We start from the raw sequence: 16,778 nt of genomic DNA, 5'->3' as shown, positions 1-16,778 counted from the left end.
GTACTTAAAGAGAGGTGAAGTACTCAAAATCGATTTTCTCATTGTAATGTTATTGGAATTAAACAGCCTCAAGCTTAATAAATAGTATTATTTTTGTTTTCTTGGCAGCTCCCAGGAAGCTCTTTAGTGAAAATCACTTTCAGTCAGCCCTGGGAGAGTTGTCCCAAGCAGGGGAAGGCCTTCAGCAGGCTGCCAGGGAGATTCCTGCGAGCGGCAGCCACACACTGACGTCACTCGCCTGTCACACTCTCATGTGCTCCACTGACCCTCCCTCCCTCCCTCTCCCCAGGAGCCCACCTGCCCAGCTCTCCCCCACCTCCTCAAAGGTAGCAGCTGTGACACAAATGCCAAGGGCCCCCCACGGCGTGGATGTCTGTCAGGGGGAAGGTAACGGGGCAAGGACAGGTAAGTTGGGGCAGGCAGTGCCAGGGCTGAGGATGGCCAGTAGGGGCCCTGCTCACTGGGAAGCTCCAGTGGTCCTCCTCAGACCAGAACAACCAATCAATCCATGAGTTTCTGTTCTAACTGCTGCGAGCCAGCCCTACGGCTCTCTCATTCATTAATGGAATCCAGATTTACGGCCCGGTATCCTCGACAGGAAGGAAGCTCCTTGGGAGGATGCCCATCTTGCGTTGCCTGCCTCTTCCCATGCCCCGGGAGCAGCACGGAGAGACCGTCATGTATACAAAGAGCTGGGCTGAAAGGCACCAGACACAAATGAAATGTCTATGAAATGTCTAAAATGGGCAAATCCACAGAGACAGAGTAGATTAGTAGTTGCCAGGGGCTGGGGGAGGGGAGAACGGGGAGTGACTGCTAATGGGTATAGTGTTTCCTTTGGGGGTGATGAAAATATTCTAGAATTAGACAGCGGTGATGGTTATAAAACCTTGTGAGTACTAAAAAGCACTCAATTGTATACTTTAAAAGGGTGAATTTTAGGCACGTGATTTATATCTCAACTAAAACAAACAAACCAGCCTGGTGGGTCATGGGAAAGCTGAGTGGAGGAAGCAGCGCCTAGGCCTTCATGAAGCCGGGCCCTCCCAGCTGCAGGTGTGGGGCCAGGGCGGCTGCGGCGCTCGAGCAGGAAGGAAGCATCCAGAAGAGCCAGTGAAGCAGGCACCCAGAACGCCTTTGCCGCCTTCAGACCAGCGAAAAGCTTCAGGGGGCGCAGAAGCCAAACAGGGTCAGAGGGCCTAAGTCTTCACCAAGCTGTTAGCTTCTTTGCAGAAACGTGACCTAGCGCCACTGTGTTCACACGGCAAAGGCTACCTATTGGTCAGCGGGGAGCACACGGCATGCTCACGGGTTACCACTTTGCAGGGCTCCTCCTCCTTCCAGGGACACAAGGGACTGTCTAACAAGAGGAGAAAGAACAGTGAAGGCCCTGACTGACAGACACAAGGCCCATCTGGTTACACGTGGAAGGTGTGTGACCTAGACTCGGAGGCTGTCACACGAGCCACTCCTTGGATGGTGAACATGGAACACTGCCTCGGTGATCGACGGGAGGGAAAGAAGCGCACAGAAGTGTGACTAGGATGGTCCACAGGGACACGCTTCTCCTGTCCTCCTCCTTAGTCTCCCCAGTAAACTCTTCCTCAGACCACTTAGTTTCTACTCTGCTGAAACCAGCCCCTCCTTCTCGTGTCCAGAAAGGCAGAGGCTGACAGCACTTTACCGCTCCTTTGAATTCAGTCTCCAGTAGTTAAGAAAATCTGCAAATATCTGTCCTATGTGTGTATGTGTGGTGGTAGTGGTGGTGGTGGCGGGGGAGGGGGGCAGCAAGACAGACAGACTTGAGGGGTCTGTATGTGTTGAAATAACTTCCAACTCCAGATCCCAGGTAAAAGAACACTGGGCCTTCAGGGGCGCGTGTCTTCAGCAACAACGTCAAGCGTGGCATGTCTTTAGCTGCGTCTCTCTCTGGTTTCTTCCTCTAATCTAAGAGGATACCAATTGTACCTAGTCGAGCAGTGTTTCTAGACTTTTCTACATTCAAAAAGCATCTGATGCGTTACAGAGTTCAAAAAATCAGGAGTGGGTGGTAGGTAGGGGGAAGACCAAAACGACCCTTTCAAGCTTTGGAAGTAGGTATATTAGGGATGGACACGACGTGGCCTCAGGTCAGCCTCAGAATGAGAAAGCTCTTGTCGGAACGGGAAGCAATCGAGGAGCGTGACTCCCACACAGTCTTCAGGGCCACAATTCTGCTGAAGAGCTTGAACGATCCGTAAACACTGACCGCTCCCCATCCTTTCTCTAACTTGGGTACACGTTAAGACTATTGAAAAGTAGCCACAGAAGCAGATACGTATTTTGACTATATGGGATTAGGGAGGATATTTAACTCATAAGAAAACAGTCCCAGTCTGTGGGGAAAAAGGAACAATCTTGGGACATTGGTCACAGGTCTCTGAGACCAGATTCCTAGAAATCAGGGGTGAGCTAGGGTAAAAACCCCAGTAAAATCAAGCATATGACACCAGTAGAGATGAATTTTAAAAGGTTAATGGTCTGGAAAAAGACATTTCCAAAACATAGGCTAGGAACTATTACTAAGAGGAAGTGCTCTGGTTAATAAGCTTCCTTAGGGAAGACGAAACTAGGACAGATGGGGCAATCATTACCACCCTAAAGAACTCATTATTGTCTAAAACTCTCCTGATTATAATTCCTGTCCTATTTTTACAGATGTGGAGGGAGGATAAGTGGTGCTATAAGAAATACTCTTAAACTTCTACATACAGGTGGTCATCAGAAAACTCCCTGAAGCATTCACCTTGTCCAAGGCTCTCCTTGCTGGAAGGTATGAGAGAGTATTTCTGGCCTATACGGAAGGGTCACTCACCTCCTGTCCAATCATGTAGGCTTTGTTGAAATAGCCCTGGACTTGGCTTCATAAATGTGGGCTATACTGGCTCCACCATGAGCCAGCTCTGTAGACCTGGGCAAGGCCTTATCTGGGTCTTAACTCCTTTAGCCTATGAGGAGATTAGGTGCTAATCACTAGATGGCTTTAGAGTCTTTTCCAACTTTTCTTAGTGTTCCATTAGTGCATGGGGAGCCCTCAGGGAAGCTGGGCAGTGCAGAGGAGAGGAAAGGGAGAGAGATGAATTTCTTTCTTCCCTTGACTTTTATCCCAGTGAACAGATGGCCTGTATATGACAGGCCACAATTCAGACATGGAGATAAAGTTGAGTCATTAAAACCACAAGCAGACTCGATCATCGGCCTGTAACAGTAGCAGTAATACAATCACATGGATTCTTCCCCTTGACAGGCAAACCTCTGTTCTCCCACACCCTGCGGATCACAGCAGTTTACACGTCACTTTTAATGAACCAGCCCTGATAGTAACTTCCCTCTTCCAACTGCTCAATGGGTCTTTGTATACTGGTCACTCCCTCAGGTCTCCAGAGATGGGAGATTTTTTTAACATTCCTTTAAATCCTAGGGAGAAAGCTAGTGTCTTTGAATAGAGACAGCTGCCTCCCTGAGACTGAGGAGGGCTATGAGGCGGATCTGCTTGACAGCGCTTCAGTTTTCTGGCTCAAAGAAATGGGGCAGGAGAAACAGAAACAGCCAAGCAACAGCTAAGTCCAGTAGCCACCGAGGGAAACCCACAGCCACCAGAGCCTTTACAGTTTGAGAATGGGGCCTTCTAGAGTCCTGCCTCTTTTCCTCTCCTCTTAATCCTGTTATCACTGTATTAAAAAATATTAAAGCTGGAAAGGACCCTAGAAGCCATTCCAGTCCAACTCTCATTTTATACATGAAGAAACTGAGTCCCAGAACCTTGCCTAAAGTAACCTACATAGCATCAGAGTTAGACCTGACTTTGGGTCTTTTGGTCCCTACCTAGTCCTATGCTCTTTGCACTCTATTCCGCTGCCCAGCCTTCTGCTTACATTTAATGTAAGGCCACGTCACTTCATATGAAGGTCTGAAGGGCTTATTAGAGTAACTAGAAATGTCTCCCGTGAGAGAATCTCCCAGGTATGTTCAGGTATGTTTAGTGTACCCAGAGCCCAGATAAGGTTACGGGATGGAGCCAATTTAAAAGGTACATAGTTTTCACTTCCACCTTCTTTTGGCTTCACTATCTCCCGGTGTAAGTCTGCTCCTATTCCTTCTTGCACTGGGGAACAGTACGTTGACTAATTCAAGTCCTCTGCTGAAAAGCTAGGTTCCAACAAAATCCCCGCTTCCTCTGCCTGGGAGTCCTGGGCTCCCACTTGGGAAGAAGTGGAGAATGGGCCTCCCTGGCAGAGGGAAGCCACTGATGTCTGGCCGCCTGTGTACAGGAAGCATCTGGGATTCTAGCACAGTTCCGCAGGAAGAGGCTTAAAAGGGAATTCCCCACCAAAGTCTGATGCAGGTTAGCACTTAGCTGAGAGGACAGAGGAGAATAGTGATGCCGTGTGCTTTCATCTGGCTAGAAATGCTTAATGCAAGGCCACATTACCTTATATGGTGGTGGTGGTGGGAAACGGTGTGGCAGAACCTCTAAAAACTAACACAAAAAAATACTACTAGTTGCATTCTCCACACAAACACTGACCTGTAAGGCTAAACACTCTGTTCCAGGAAGTCCTACACCCATCACATCCACCTCTCCTCCCCTGGGGAGAGCCTGTACCCAGAGGAGGCCGGAACATGGCCAAGAGTTGCAACCAGAGATACGGTATCGGGAAGGTACTGAACCAGACACAAGGGCCCTCAGGAGGGAATTTCCCTTTGGATCTTCCGAGTGTGGGTGGAAACAGGCAGTTGGCCATTACAGATGAAACTCACAGCGACCTACAACATTTGGGCCAGGACACTATGTTTATATGAGCTAGTGTGCTCTATAGCCTTGACCCTCAGGTCCCCTTTCCAGGCTGTGACAGGTATGACAAGCCCTATAGATACCACTGTTAATAGCTAAGCACAGGCTGACGCAAACTGCACAACTGCTCTGCTATACAATAACCTTAAGGTAAAGCTCACATCAAACAGGCCTACAAATGGACCAGCCAGGGAATAGGGAACACGGCTCTACCTCCCCTAGAAACAAAAACCCTTAATAATTCCTTTTCTGTTATTCTCACCCGTCAACCTAGGAAAGAAACCATCACCCCGAGCCCCAGATGGACCTTGCTGACACGTGGTGCAGGCCAGCCCCACACGAGCGGTAGCCCTGACTGTACCTTCTTCTGGACTGGTCTGCAGGCCACTGTGCACTTCCTTCTAAGGAGACTTATCCGCTAATCCTTCCTCATACTAATGCCTGGATCATTTGTCCTCCTATCCCCATAATTCTTCTTAGAGGCTCTGGCTCAGCGTAATCCACTTAAATCTTCCAAAGGTCGGGAGAGAAAGTTGCAGGGGAGTAAATGGGGATGGCAAGGGCAGTGGGGGGCTAACTGCACCCAAGGAAAAGGTAGCTCTCAGACACAACACCACCTGCCCTGAAGATGCTGATCTGTATCTGGAGATAACGATGCCTAACCTCTTCTCTCTAGGATTTTATACTTTTTATTTATTATTTTCCATCTCTTCTGCTTGTGGAGAGTAAGGACTCCTGACTTATTTTTCCTTTCTATTTCCAACATCTAATGTAGTTTTGTATTCCAGTCAATTTTTGTTTAATACTCTCATATACCCACCCGAATCTGTGTCTTGCACCCTGGTTTGCTTGTTCCACACTTCTCCTTCAAGGATGGGGAGAAATGCAAGAATAATCAAATGTGATTGACTGCTATCTGTCCCGCAAGCCCCAGTTCTCGGTACTTTCTAATGTGGGAGGAAGAAGACCAGACAATCCACTCTAGACACAGGGACTCTGTGGGAAGTTTCTAAGCCTCCGGAGCATCATTACCTGCTCTTCGGCCCAAGACAAGCAGGGCTATGAGCAGAGAGGCCTCAGTCCCTTTACCACGGGGAAGGCTCCATTTGCTTACTTACCCTGACGGGGTCCTCTCTTTCGTCGGAATGCTGCGCCTGATTGCAGGGCTTCTAGAAGACTGTCCATCACACCTGTTTCATCACCTTCTGTCGTGAACAAAGATGGAGATGTAAGCTTGTCAGTCCGAGAAGCACGCATGTGTTGAGCCCCACATGAAATGCACAGCGACTGCTTGGCTTTTGCTCGCCCATGGTGGCTGGGGGCTCAGAGGAGACAAAGGGCTCAACCTCAAGCCTCAGGCCACGTTTACTCGTGTCTGTTTGAAAATGATTGAGACAAAAGTTTTCACTGCCTACTAACCACTGTAAGCCCTGGGATATTTTCCTGCAGTGCGCCCTCCCATCTCAGTCAGGGCAGGCACACGGAATAGCAGGACTGCCCAAATCCAAGACCGGGATAACTAGAGACTGGGATCATGAAATTATTTAATAAAGAACTATATCTCTCTTTATCCTAAAGTGTTTCACTCCCATCTGCATAAACCTTTCACAGAGAGCCTGGTTCCAGTTTCAGGGCAGGGCTGCGGAAAGATGGGAAACCTCTCATCAAGAGTACATTTCACTGAAGTGCTGCTCCCAGTGGCTGCATCTCCCTGAAGCCAGCTTGGCATCTAAGAAGAGCATCCTGGCCGGAATAGGAAGAGTTAATGTAGAATCCTTGTTCCAGCCTGGCTCTGTTTCCATGGCAACAGCTCAGGGAGGTGAAATCCAAAACTGTGAAATCCCAAGGAGCCTAGAGGCTGCCAGCTACACGGCAGGGCTCACTGCTCCCAGCGCCACCTGCTGGCTGAACATCATCATTGCAGCTGACCTACATTCCAACCTCATTTGCTTGCCCTGGGGACCGTGCTGTACCCTGATTACTGGGGTACAGCCCTCATCCCACATCAGCTGGACTCTACCTTCCTCTGTTGTGTCCTAGACAGTACCTAGGGGCAAACCACAGAGGCCTGGGGAGAATGGAGGAAAGTGAGGGCTACCTGGTGTGGGCTTTGATAGCATTATTAGAACAAAAGTTTGTGGCTTATACAGAACTGGGACTGGGGTTAAGAGCAGGGAAATGCTTCCCAGAAAAGTATGAAGAAAAGAGAAAAATGTAGGCTGTTCCTGCTGCTTCAGATCCCTGATCTTACCACAACAGAAGCTTCCAAAGAAAAGTCCCTGGGAGCAAGAGGTGTCGGAGCAGCCCTTCCCTCTTGTGCTCAGCAAAGCACTCTGATTCTTGTCAGACCCAGCGGCTCTGAGAAGCCCTTCACTTAGATGGCTCGTAGGTTCAAGAAGGGTGGCATCAGCTCAGTGTCGTGTACAATATATGCTGTATTTCCGCTGGAGCAGCCAAAGGGGGGGCAGGGAATCGGCAGCAGGAAAGAAGCAGAGGCAGGAAACAGAGGGCCAGTAATTGAGGCCATATGTTTCAACAAAGACATGCTTCTGGTAGTAAAAGAGAGATTCTGCTGAAGAAAGGAGAGTGGCCAGCTCCCCCACCCCCTTTCCAGAAGTTCAATCCATTTACAGTCTGATAGGTGTGGACGGTTACGCTGAGGTACTGGGGACACAGTACTTAGTGAAATAAGCAGAAAGAGAGGACAAGCCGCTACTAAGGAGCAGGGCCAGGAAAACATTTTGGGGAAAAGAACAAAAGATTTAGTAGAGGGTATAGAAACAGACCAAAGGCGCTTTGGATGGGCAGAAGGAAAGAGTACGTGTTGCGGCAGTATTAAAATCACTGGGGAGATGAGACATGATGCAGGAACCAGCAAAGGAGAGAAGAGGATTCAAGCATGGAGAACTGCCCTGTGCATGTCACTGAGCTGGGGTGTAAGTCCAGCACCAGGATCTGCCAACAATCACTCGCCAAGAACTGTGCTCAGACATGAGCTGTTCTCTGGCCTCTAGATTCTAGACAGAGAAGTCTTCCAAATGTTCCTGTCTCAACCCATCATCCTTCCTCCTCCACGTCTTACCTGCATTCATGTCTATGAGCTGCTCCCTCTTCTGCTGCTTCTCCAGCCGCTCCTTCTCGGCCTTCTCCTTGGCTAGTTTTGCTCGCCGCATCTTCTCCTCTGTCTCCCGCCGCTTCTGGTTGTCCTTGACTGCTTGCTGTGGAGAAAAAAAAATAAACATGTGGGTAGGTATGCACTCACACATGCACACCCACCACAAACCAACATGGGCCCTGTGGATAGTGAAAAATGTCCACGAGAGTCAGTCGAGAGGTATCCCTTGCTCACCACGAACATATTCTTAAAGTTGTGCAGATCCATGAAGAATTCTTCCACAGACAGCTTCTTGGGGTCAAAGAGGAAGTACTCGCCCAGCTCCTTATAGAGGGTCTCCATGTTAGAGTGCATCATCCGCAGCTTGTTATACTGTTCCTGAGCATCCTTCACAAAGCTGTGCAGCCCAGGAGTAAAGGACCAACTTCGAGAAGCAGACCCACTTCTCCCCCCAGGGTAAGACTCAAAGATGCAGGCTGGCATGCAAAACAGTATTCGATACAGCACTGTTCACAACGGCAAAAGCCAGAAGTGATCGCGAAGTCCATGAGAGGGGAATGGTAAACCATAAACTACGGTACACTTACAGAATAGGAGGTGGCAATTAAAAAGGGAGCTATTCTGAACACACTGCTGTAGAAACACAGCTACGACGTATTGTGGGCGAAAAGCATTAAGATGCAATTTTTGTTTAAAATAAATTCACGAGGTGCAAATCAGGAAGAAGTCCAGTGGCAGTGGTTACCTTTGGGAAAGGGAGGGGAGAGGGAACGTGTGTGTGCGCGTGCGCGCACAGCAGAGACATGGCAGACAGCAAGGGATCACGCGGGACATTCGGTTTATCTGTATGGTTTGCTTCCCCTGCCAGAACAGTGAGAATGCTTTCAAGAGCTATGAATTTAATGAAAATATATTTTTAAGAGAGAAAAATTGTAAGCCACCATACCTATCCTGTTGCCCCCATGGGAAGCTCTTTCCCTTCCTAGGACGTAACTCCCTCCTTTCAAAAAAGGATATAGTCATTTTTTCAACAAACTTGTCTTTCTCATCTGTGGCAGCTGGGAAATTCTGAAGATCACGTTCCACATCAGAAATTTGTTTCTTCATCTGATCTAGATTCTTTTGCAAGTTTTCAGCAGAAACTAAAGGAAACATAAAAACAGACAGGAAGCGCTTACTAAATCCAGTCTCAAGACCCTTAGCTTCCACCCTTCAGGGCACATTCAGCTCCAGTCCACATGTACAGCTGGTACTTAATTATTTTAGTTCTCTTATGTCCTCTCTAGTTGTTTCACACATCTTTCCAGTGAAACTATAAATTACTTGATGACGGAGCCTCCAGGCTCCCTCCACAAGCTGTACAGTACTGAGAAAAGAAGCTTCATTTAATATAAGAATCTATGAAATCCCCTGGGATCTTGGTGTCATTTATTTTAGAGAACAGGGTTTGGGAGGAAGGAGACATATGTAGAAAGAGAGAGGCAGGGCAGAGGTCTGTTCCTACATCTGCCGAATGCCACTTTTTCTTTGCCCAGTTCCAGGAGGGTGAGCGCTGGTTTCCCTTAATCTAGTCTATGCTTTCTGCATGAGAACAGCTGTTGCCCTGGACTAACGACGGCTGCCTTTCTTCCAGGTGTTTTTGGTGTTCACTGTTTCCCCAGGAAATACTTCCACACATGGAGCCCTCTCTTCTGCCTGATACTCCACCCCTGGGGCCCAGACGCCACTTAAAAGAGTCTAAACTGAAGATGGCCTAAAACCTCAACTGCATCTTATTTCCCTCCTAGTGCAGAGATCCTTGGGGCCTGGAAGGTTCTCTGGCTACGCCCTTAACCTGTCCCACCTCGGCTGGCTTTCTCCACATGGGCGAGCTCATCTGGGAACTTGAGGACATCAGGATAGTCAGTTTCACACAACTCGGCCAAGAAGTGCAGCAATGTCATCTTCTGATCTGTGGACTTGGTGTCTCGAAGCTTGGGGAAGAGGAGAAATTGTTAGCCCTGATGTGCCTGAGATCGCCTTAGGCCAAAAGCAGTTTGCCACACTGGGCTCACAGAGGCTGGCAGCCTTCCCTTCTTTGTCCTGCTTCGATGCTCTGGCTCACCTTACAGAGGAAGCTGATGTTGAAGCCAAAAGCCCCCGCATTCCTGGAGCCAGCATTCATATAGTTGCCGACGAGCAAGGTAATCTCCAGAAGGCTGGAGAAGTTCTGGCTCTTTCTCAACTCCTCACACGCGGCCGTCACAGAAACGATCTCTGGCTTGATATTCTCCACTTGCTCGCTGAACTGCAGCCTGAAGAGGATGGCATTGAGGCGAGGCCGCAGGCGGGGCACAGTGCCCATCTGGAGGGAAGACGAGCAGTTCCATTACAGCCCACACAGACTGAGAAGTAAGAAAAAGAAAAGATACAGGCTTGAGCCTCCTATGGGAGGATCTGAGTTCCAGAGTAGGGAGGAGAAAAAGAGAAAGACAGGTTCGAGATAGACCAGAGGCAAGGAGCAAGTGCTGGCTGCTCTTGGGAGCAGGAGGCAAGGGGGTCGGAGAAAAGGCTGTTGCCACAGGCCGAACTCACCACCACACCAAACTGCTCTGACTCGGCCAGGTCATCGTATTCGTCCTTCAGCTCGGAAAGCATTTTTAACTGCTCTGGCTCCGGCATCTGCTTAATGAGGTTCTGAAACAGAGAGGGGACTGTTTCAGTTTGAGGGGGATGAGATGACAACTTGAGCCCCCTGTCGGTCCCTCACTCTGCCCAACGACCTCTAAGAAGGAAACATGGGCCTGGGACTCGGGGGACGGGCAGCTGGTGAGGTGGCAGGACTTTTGAAAAACATACCAGAAATAACCTGACCACCAGAGAGATGGACGCTCACCCAGAGCTAGCATCCTTTAGGTCACCAACGCTAGAGAAGGGTCCCCACCCTCTAAGCAGAGACGAGGCTGGTGCGCAGCGATGAAAGCGCCAGCTCCAGCAGGAGACCTTGCTCCTTACCTGGATCATGGACTCAGTCAGAACAGCCTCATTCACCTCCAGGATGACGTTCTTAATCTCTTGGTAGGGCATGCGGAAGGAACCCAAAAAGATTGCTGCCAGAAAATGATATAAAGACATGTTCCTCTCAGTCTCTTGCTCCTTCCAGCCCACCCTACACAGCTATGCCGCACACGGCGCTCTTTTACAGTCACTATCAGAAAGCCATGAGTGTTGGGGGTTGGGCCTTGCCAGAAGTGGTTTGGGCACAGGTGAGTGGCCCCAGGCATTCCTAGTTGACAGTATTTCCAGGCTGAGCCCAACACAAAACACTGGCAGGACGGATTAACAAAAGACCCAACAATCTGGTGTCTATAAAAAACTTACTTCAAACACAAAGACGCAGGTAGGTTGAAAGTAAAAGGTTAAAAAAGATGCACCATGCAGACGTAAGCTCTCAGAAGCTCCTCACTGCTTATATAGTTAAAATCCGAGTTCCTGAGTCTAGTGTTTAAGGTTCCCACCTCACGGCTTTCTCTCTCATGAATCCCCACCTTTATGTCACACAGCAGCCACACTGTTCCAAGCACCACGTTCTGCAAACACTATGACTCCTTGCCTTTGCTCCTAGAAGCCTTTAATCTTATCTATATACATCAAAGCTATTCGCCCCACTTATTTTAGTTCTCCGCTCCCATGACTCCATCCTCAAAGCCACTATTACTTAGAAATGCTCTGATTCTTAAACTGCCATATCTCGTTCCCTAACAAACACTTCCTACCCTTCTAGCTCTCTCACTCACTAATCTGTAAATTGGCCCTTCCACCTCATAAGGGTGGGCTCGCTCTCTCGCTTGCTCTCTCTTTCTCTCTCTCTCTGGCAAGGAGGCCGACCATTCCATTTTCTCTGAACGTATCAGTTCCACTTTGCCTTCTCTATGTAACCTAGACCTACGGTCTACCACTTCACTATTATTCTCATTTCTATGACTCCTATTTCTCTTCTCATTTCCTTCTCCTCCAGCCTCTGACTAATCCAGCCCTCTCGTTTTTCTTCTCTTATACCTGGGCTAACGAACACTGCTAGTAAAAACTGCGGGTCAGAATCTATGAACTTGTGATGGCGCCGATGATAGCTGAGGCCTCAGCGCTGCCCAGTAATCATCCTCTAGTGTCCCCTAGCCCTTGCTCCCTGGCCGGCTTCGTGGCTCCACCAAAATATCCCATTCTTCCAACTGTCCCATCACTTTCCCATGTTCTAAGATCTTGCTGAAAAAAATTGAAGCCATTGGTTAAATTACTTGCTAAGCTTTCTCTATGTCACTTACAGACTGAGCATTAGGGGTCCTCAGATGGAGCCAGACAAGAAAAGGCTTGGGTAAGGAATGTTTTGGAATCATCTAGAAGAAAACTTGTAAGCTTACCAGTAACTAAACCCATGTGCTCATCCTTTGCTTATGTTGAACACAACAGGTGGTCCTAAGGACCTTTCCCTTTAGCACATATGCATACATAATCGAGTTTCTCCTATCTTAAAAAAAAACACTCCCTGACCCAATAACTCCCTAATTACCAACTTCCTTCTTTCTTTCACTTTACAACATTACATTGTCTGTCACTTCCATAGCTCTCATTTATTCTTCTGTCCTCACACAGTGAAAAGATGGCAATGATTTGTTTAGTGTCTACTCCATGTGAGATATAGTACCTTAAACAAAATCTACATGCACGATCGCATTTAATTCTATTCATAATATCCCTCTAAGTTTGTATTCTCAGCCCCATGTGATAGAAAAAGAAACTAATATTTCGAGAAGCTAAATTAAGCCACCCACCCAAGGTCACACTGCTAGTAAGGGTTGGAGCCAGGATTTAAATACAAATGGATTCTAGAGCCTCTGTTCTTAATTCTTATGCTATGCTGAAAAATTATTCTTGCCTCAGCTATTGACTTTCGTAATGCCAGATCCAAAAGACACTTGTCCTGTCCTGATTTTACTTGGCTTATGTCTTCATCTGACACTGACGACTACTCTCACTTTTAGGACTATTTCATACTATTTTCTGGCTGCTCCTTTCCAGCTCCTTTCCTCTGAGGTCGCCCCACATTTTAACTTGTCCCTTAAATATCAGTGGCCTTCAAAGCAAAGTAAACTCAAGGCTTCGATTATGACTCATATGCTATCTCCTAAATTCCTATTTCAGCCAGACGTTCCTGATTTCTATATTCAAATGCCTACTACACTCATCCTTTTGGAGGAGTCCCACGGGCATCTTAAATTTTAGCCTAACATTAAATTAGTCATGTCCACCCACCACCCTGCCATCTCACTCATGTCCACTACCTACCGCTTTGCCCACAGAATTTGCTCCTGCTGGATTTTCCTATTTCCATAATGGTGCCACCACTCCCTGAAGAGTGATCTAAACCCAAGAAAACATCTCCTCTATCCCTGCGTTAATCACTAAGTTCCATTAGTTCTATCTTCTTAATATCTTCTGCCTTCCTATTCATTCTCACCACTTTAGTTTCAGGCCCTGATCACCTGGGATCTAGTTTAAAGCAGTAACACAACTCATCTCTCTGCCTATGGTCTTCCCCACCCTAGCAATGCCTCAAAACTCACTGCCGAAGCAGCCTTCACCCGAATCACACAGGGTTGTACCATTCACTTTCCTGATTAAAACCTCTTCAATAACTTCCAGAGTTTTCAGGATAAACTATGTAATTTGAAGCCTACGCCTCCCAGAATTTACTATGACCTAGCCTCTATCCATTCCTTGAAAGCTTCTTCTCCCACTACTCCCCCACACAGGGTCTTTACTCAGCTGTATTTAACAACTTGCAGTTCCAAACCGCATTCTGTTATCTCAAGCCTCCGTGCCTTCATACATGCCGATCCCTCTGCCTGAAACCAGCCAGCCCTCCCCACCACTTAATTCACTGTCAGTAGTTCTTTCAACTCCATTTAAGCAGTACCTCCTTTAGCATGACCTCTAGAATGAGCTCTCTCCAGTACTCCCCCTGCTTGATTTAGTGTTCTCATAAGCATCCCAGCACGGCCTCCACTACAGCACTGATCAACCCATGCTATTACTTTGCTGTCTCCACCAGACGTATGGTTTATGAGGATAGGGACTATGTCTCACTCAGTTTTGTATCCCCAGCACACAACTGGCACTTAATAATTTCTGAATCACTAAATTACACCTCCTAGATCATCCTACCCTTAACTAACCTAAATTCTCTTCCTGAATTCTGTTGTCCATGCTGATACCACTCAATTGGAAATAACAATGCATTATTCCACTTGTATCATTTTCTAAAATATTAATTACTCATGTTTTATGTTCCCAGAGATAAATCTTGAGAAAAGGTATTCTCACTTAGTCTCCATAAAAAGACTTACTTACAGACACTAATTAGTGATATTTGTTGACAACGATCTAAGATTACACAGCTAAGAATAATGTAAAGCCTTACTGTTCTCACTGTATCACTGAATTCACTTATGGGTATATGTCCTCATTACTTGTATGACCTTGGCCAAGTTACAACATCTGAACTTTAGTTTTCTCATTTAGAAAAATGGGGACAACAGCCACACTGCAAGATTGTGAGTCGGTTTTATGAACTATATAACTTTTCATCTCTGGAACACGTGCCTATTATGTGCCTAATACAGCCTGCAACATGACAGATCCTCAGATATTTGTTGAGCAAATATTTAAATTTATGTTACTAGGGAGATCAACAGCTGAAATGAACAAAAAAAAATGAACATACCTCCTGATCGTCAAAGTACTACCTACCTATATCAACTTGGTGGCAGAGTTTCTGATCTGAAATTCTGCCACCAGAGTTATGAGTAAGGTAGCAAGTTCAGAACAGAACTCGTTGATCCCACTCTGAGAAGTGCAAGATTTACATTATTTATTCTAAACTGCAAAGTTATTTTAGATTTAATTTAAGTCAAGCCAGTGCCTGTATTTAACGGAAATACTTAAAAGAAAGTAAGAAAAAAGGAAAGGTACAGTATCTAGAACATTTGTGGCAGATCTTCTGTGGATGTAGTAGAAACAGTAAGAGTTTTGAAATAAAAAAAGCTGAGATTCCAATCTCAAAGCTGTTTCCTACTTGCTATGTGACTAGGCAAATTCCTAAAAAGTCTTAGCCTCTATTTCCTTACCATAAAACTATATACTAACAATTGTGCAGTGCTATTGAAGAGATTAAAAAATATATCAGCAATTCACTCTGTGGTGCCTGGCATACAGCAGCTCAACAAATGGAAGTTTCTGGATCCACTAGAATCAGGCTCTTAGAATCACAGTTACTCACAGAGATTCTGGGCTGTCTTTGAATCCAACACCTTTAGCTCTTTTACTTTTTTCTTTTGCACAGATTTTTTTTCTTCTCCACCTTCCTGATCCTTCTTGGCTAGGAGAGAAAGATTAGAAAAACATGATTAAGAACAAGCCACATCTGTGCCTTATTGAACTATTGTCCCAGCCTGGAAAGGCCCCTCACCTCTTCTCTATTAATAAGGGTCTCCCGATCATAACCTATAAGGCAAGGCTCCTCCATAACCACCCACCCTCCCAGTACTGACTCTCCCCTCCAACTATAACAAATAATCTCATTTTCATGTCTTTAATAGTTATCAATAATGCTTTCCCCACCTATATCCTATCTACTTGCAGGGAGCAGCAAACTTTCTGTAAAGCACAAGACGGTAAATATTTTAGGCTTATGGTTTAGTTAAGACAAACCATATTGCAGACCATATGGTTTGTCTTAACTCTGCCACAATAGCATGAAAGCAGTTATACACAATATCCACACGACATGGCTGTGTTCCAATAAAACTTTATTCACAAAACAGGTGGTCAGCCTGAAGGGTATGGTTTGCCAAGCCCTGTACTAGAGGTTTTCACCATGTTATCCTATTGTGTCTATTAAAAATCCTATTTATCTTTCAAGCTCCATCTTGAACATGAGTTACCTATAAAATTTATTTTATATTTGATTTTCCCAAATGACTGGTCTTTCTCTCTGAATCCCCACTGATTATGATACTTCATTATAGCAAGTCTTCTCCCTGACTTTGTCGTAAGTATATATGGTGTCTCCCTGACCAGATAAAAACTTTGTTATTCCTCTTTGCAAATCTCGTGGCACAAAAATATATTCCTAGCAGGATCTGATTGCTTAAATATCATTTTGGTGCACACACAGAGATGGTACAATACACTTCCTACACTCTTCTTAGACTATCGAGAGCCAACGTATCCTTCCTTTTCCATGACTCTTTCCCCAATAAATGTACTCACTTTCTGCTTTGCTGAACCAATTTTCATGGTATTTGTTATCTATACCTCATTTGACAATTAATTATACAGTGTTAATTATTCAATGTTTTGTGACATTTTATATGTATCATCTTGATCCTTTGAAACCTGTGTTACTTTGTAAGTGTGGCTACCTTCCCATCCTTCCTACACTTTAACTTTCAAGAGCATAGGCAAAATAATATTTCATTATATCATTCCCTCAGCAGGTAGCATGGCAGTAACATCCACTAAAAATGGTTTATACTGGCTACGAGGAGGGTGGAGCAGTAGATAGGGAAATAGGAGCTGTTCTGGACAGATGTTAATTGTAAAATATTCTGTGTAACTTGGTATCAACTTTTTAGAGAGCCATATGGGACCATTTCTGCAAGGACTGTCAAGAAACTGACATCTATAGACTCCACAAAGACACTACTATAAACAATAAGCAAATATAGTAAAGTTTCTGGATATAAAATCAATATTCCAAAATCCATAGCATTCCTGTACTCTGATAATGAA

At 46.1% G+C, this 16,778-nt stretch overlaps 1 protein-coding gene across 2 annotated transcripts in view; it reads right to left on the bottom strand.

The window, feature by feature from the left end:
* DIAPH1 (diaphanous related formin 1) overlaps window positions 1-16,778 on the bottom strand; it is an 82,856-nt gene that overhangs the window by 2,273 nt on the left and 63,805 nt on the right. For both annotated transcript variants that reach the window (XM_036225155.1, XM_016124114.2), the window contains 9 exons: window positions 15,265-15,363; window positions 10,944-11,038; window positions 10,524-10,625; window positions 10,054-10,293; window positions 9,793-9,922; window positions 8,967-9,091; window positions 8,184-8,348; window positions 7,917-8,052; window positions 5,953-6,039 (listed from right to left, as the gene is read on the bottom strand). In XM_036225155.1, coding sequence (XP_036081048.1) covers window positions 5,953-6,039; window positions 7,917-8,052; window positions 8,184-8,348; window positions 8,967-9,091; window positions 9,793-9,922; window positions 10,054-10,293; window positions 10,524-10,625; window positions 10,944-11,038; window positions 15,265-15,363 — 1,179 coding nt within the window. The remainder of the gene's footprint in view (window positions 1-5,952; window positions 6,040-7,916; window positions 8,053-8,183; window positions 8,349-8,966; window positions 9,092-9,792; window positions 9,923-10,053; window positions 10,294-10,523; window positions 10,626-10,943; window positions 11,039-15,264; window positions 15,364-16,778) is intronic.

The sequence above is a fragment of the Rousettus aegyptiacus genome, unplaced genomic scaffold (genome assembly GCF_014176215.1).
Source record: "Rousettus aegyptiacus isolate mRouAeg1 unplaced genomic scaffold, mRouAeg1.p scaffold_m13_p_7, whole genome shotgun sequence".
NCBI classification, from domain to species: domain Eukaryota; kingdom Metazoa; phylum Chordata; class Mammalia; order Chiroptera; family Pteropodidae; genus Rousettus; species Rousettus aegyptiacus.
Note: the sequence above shows the minus strand (reverse complement) of the source record. Positions and strands in the feature narration are given on the sequence as shown.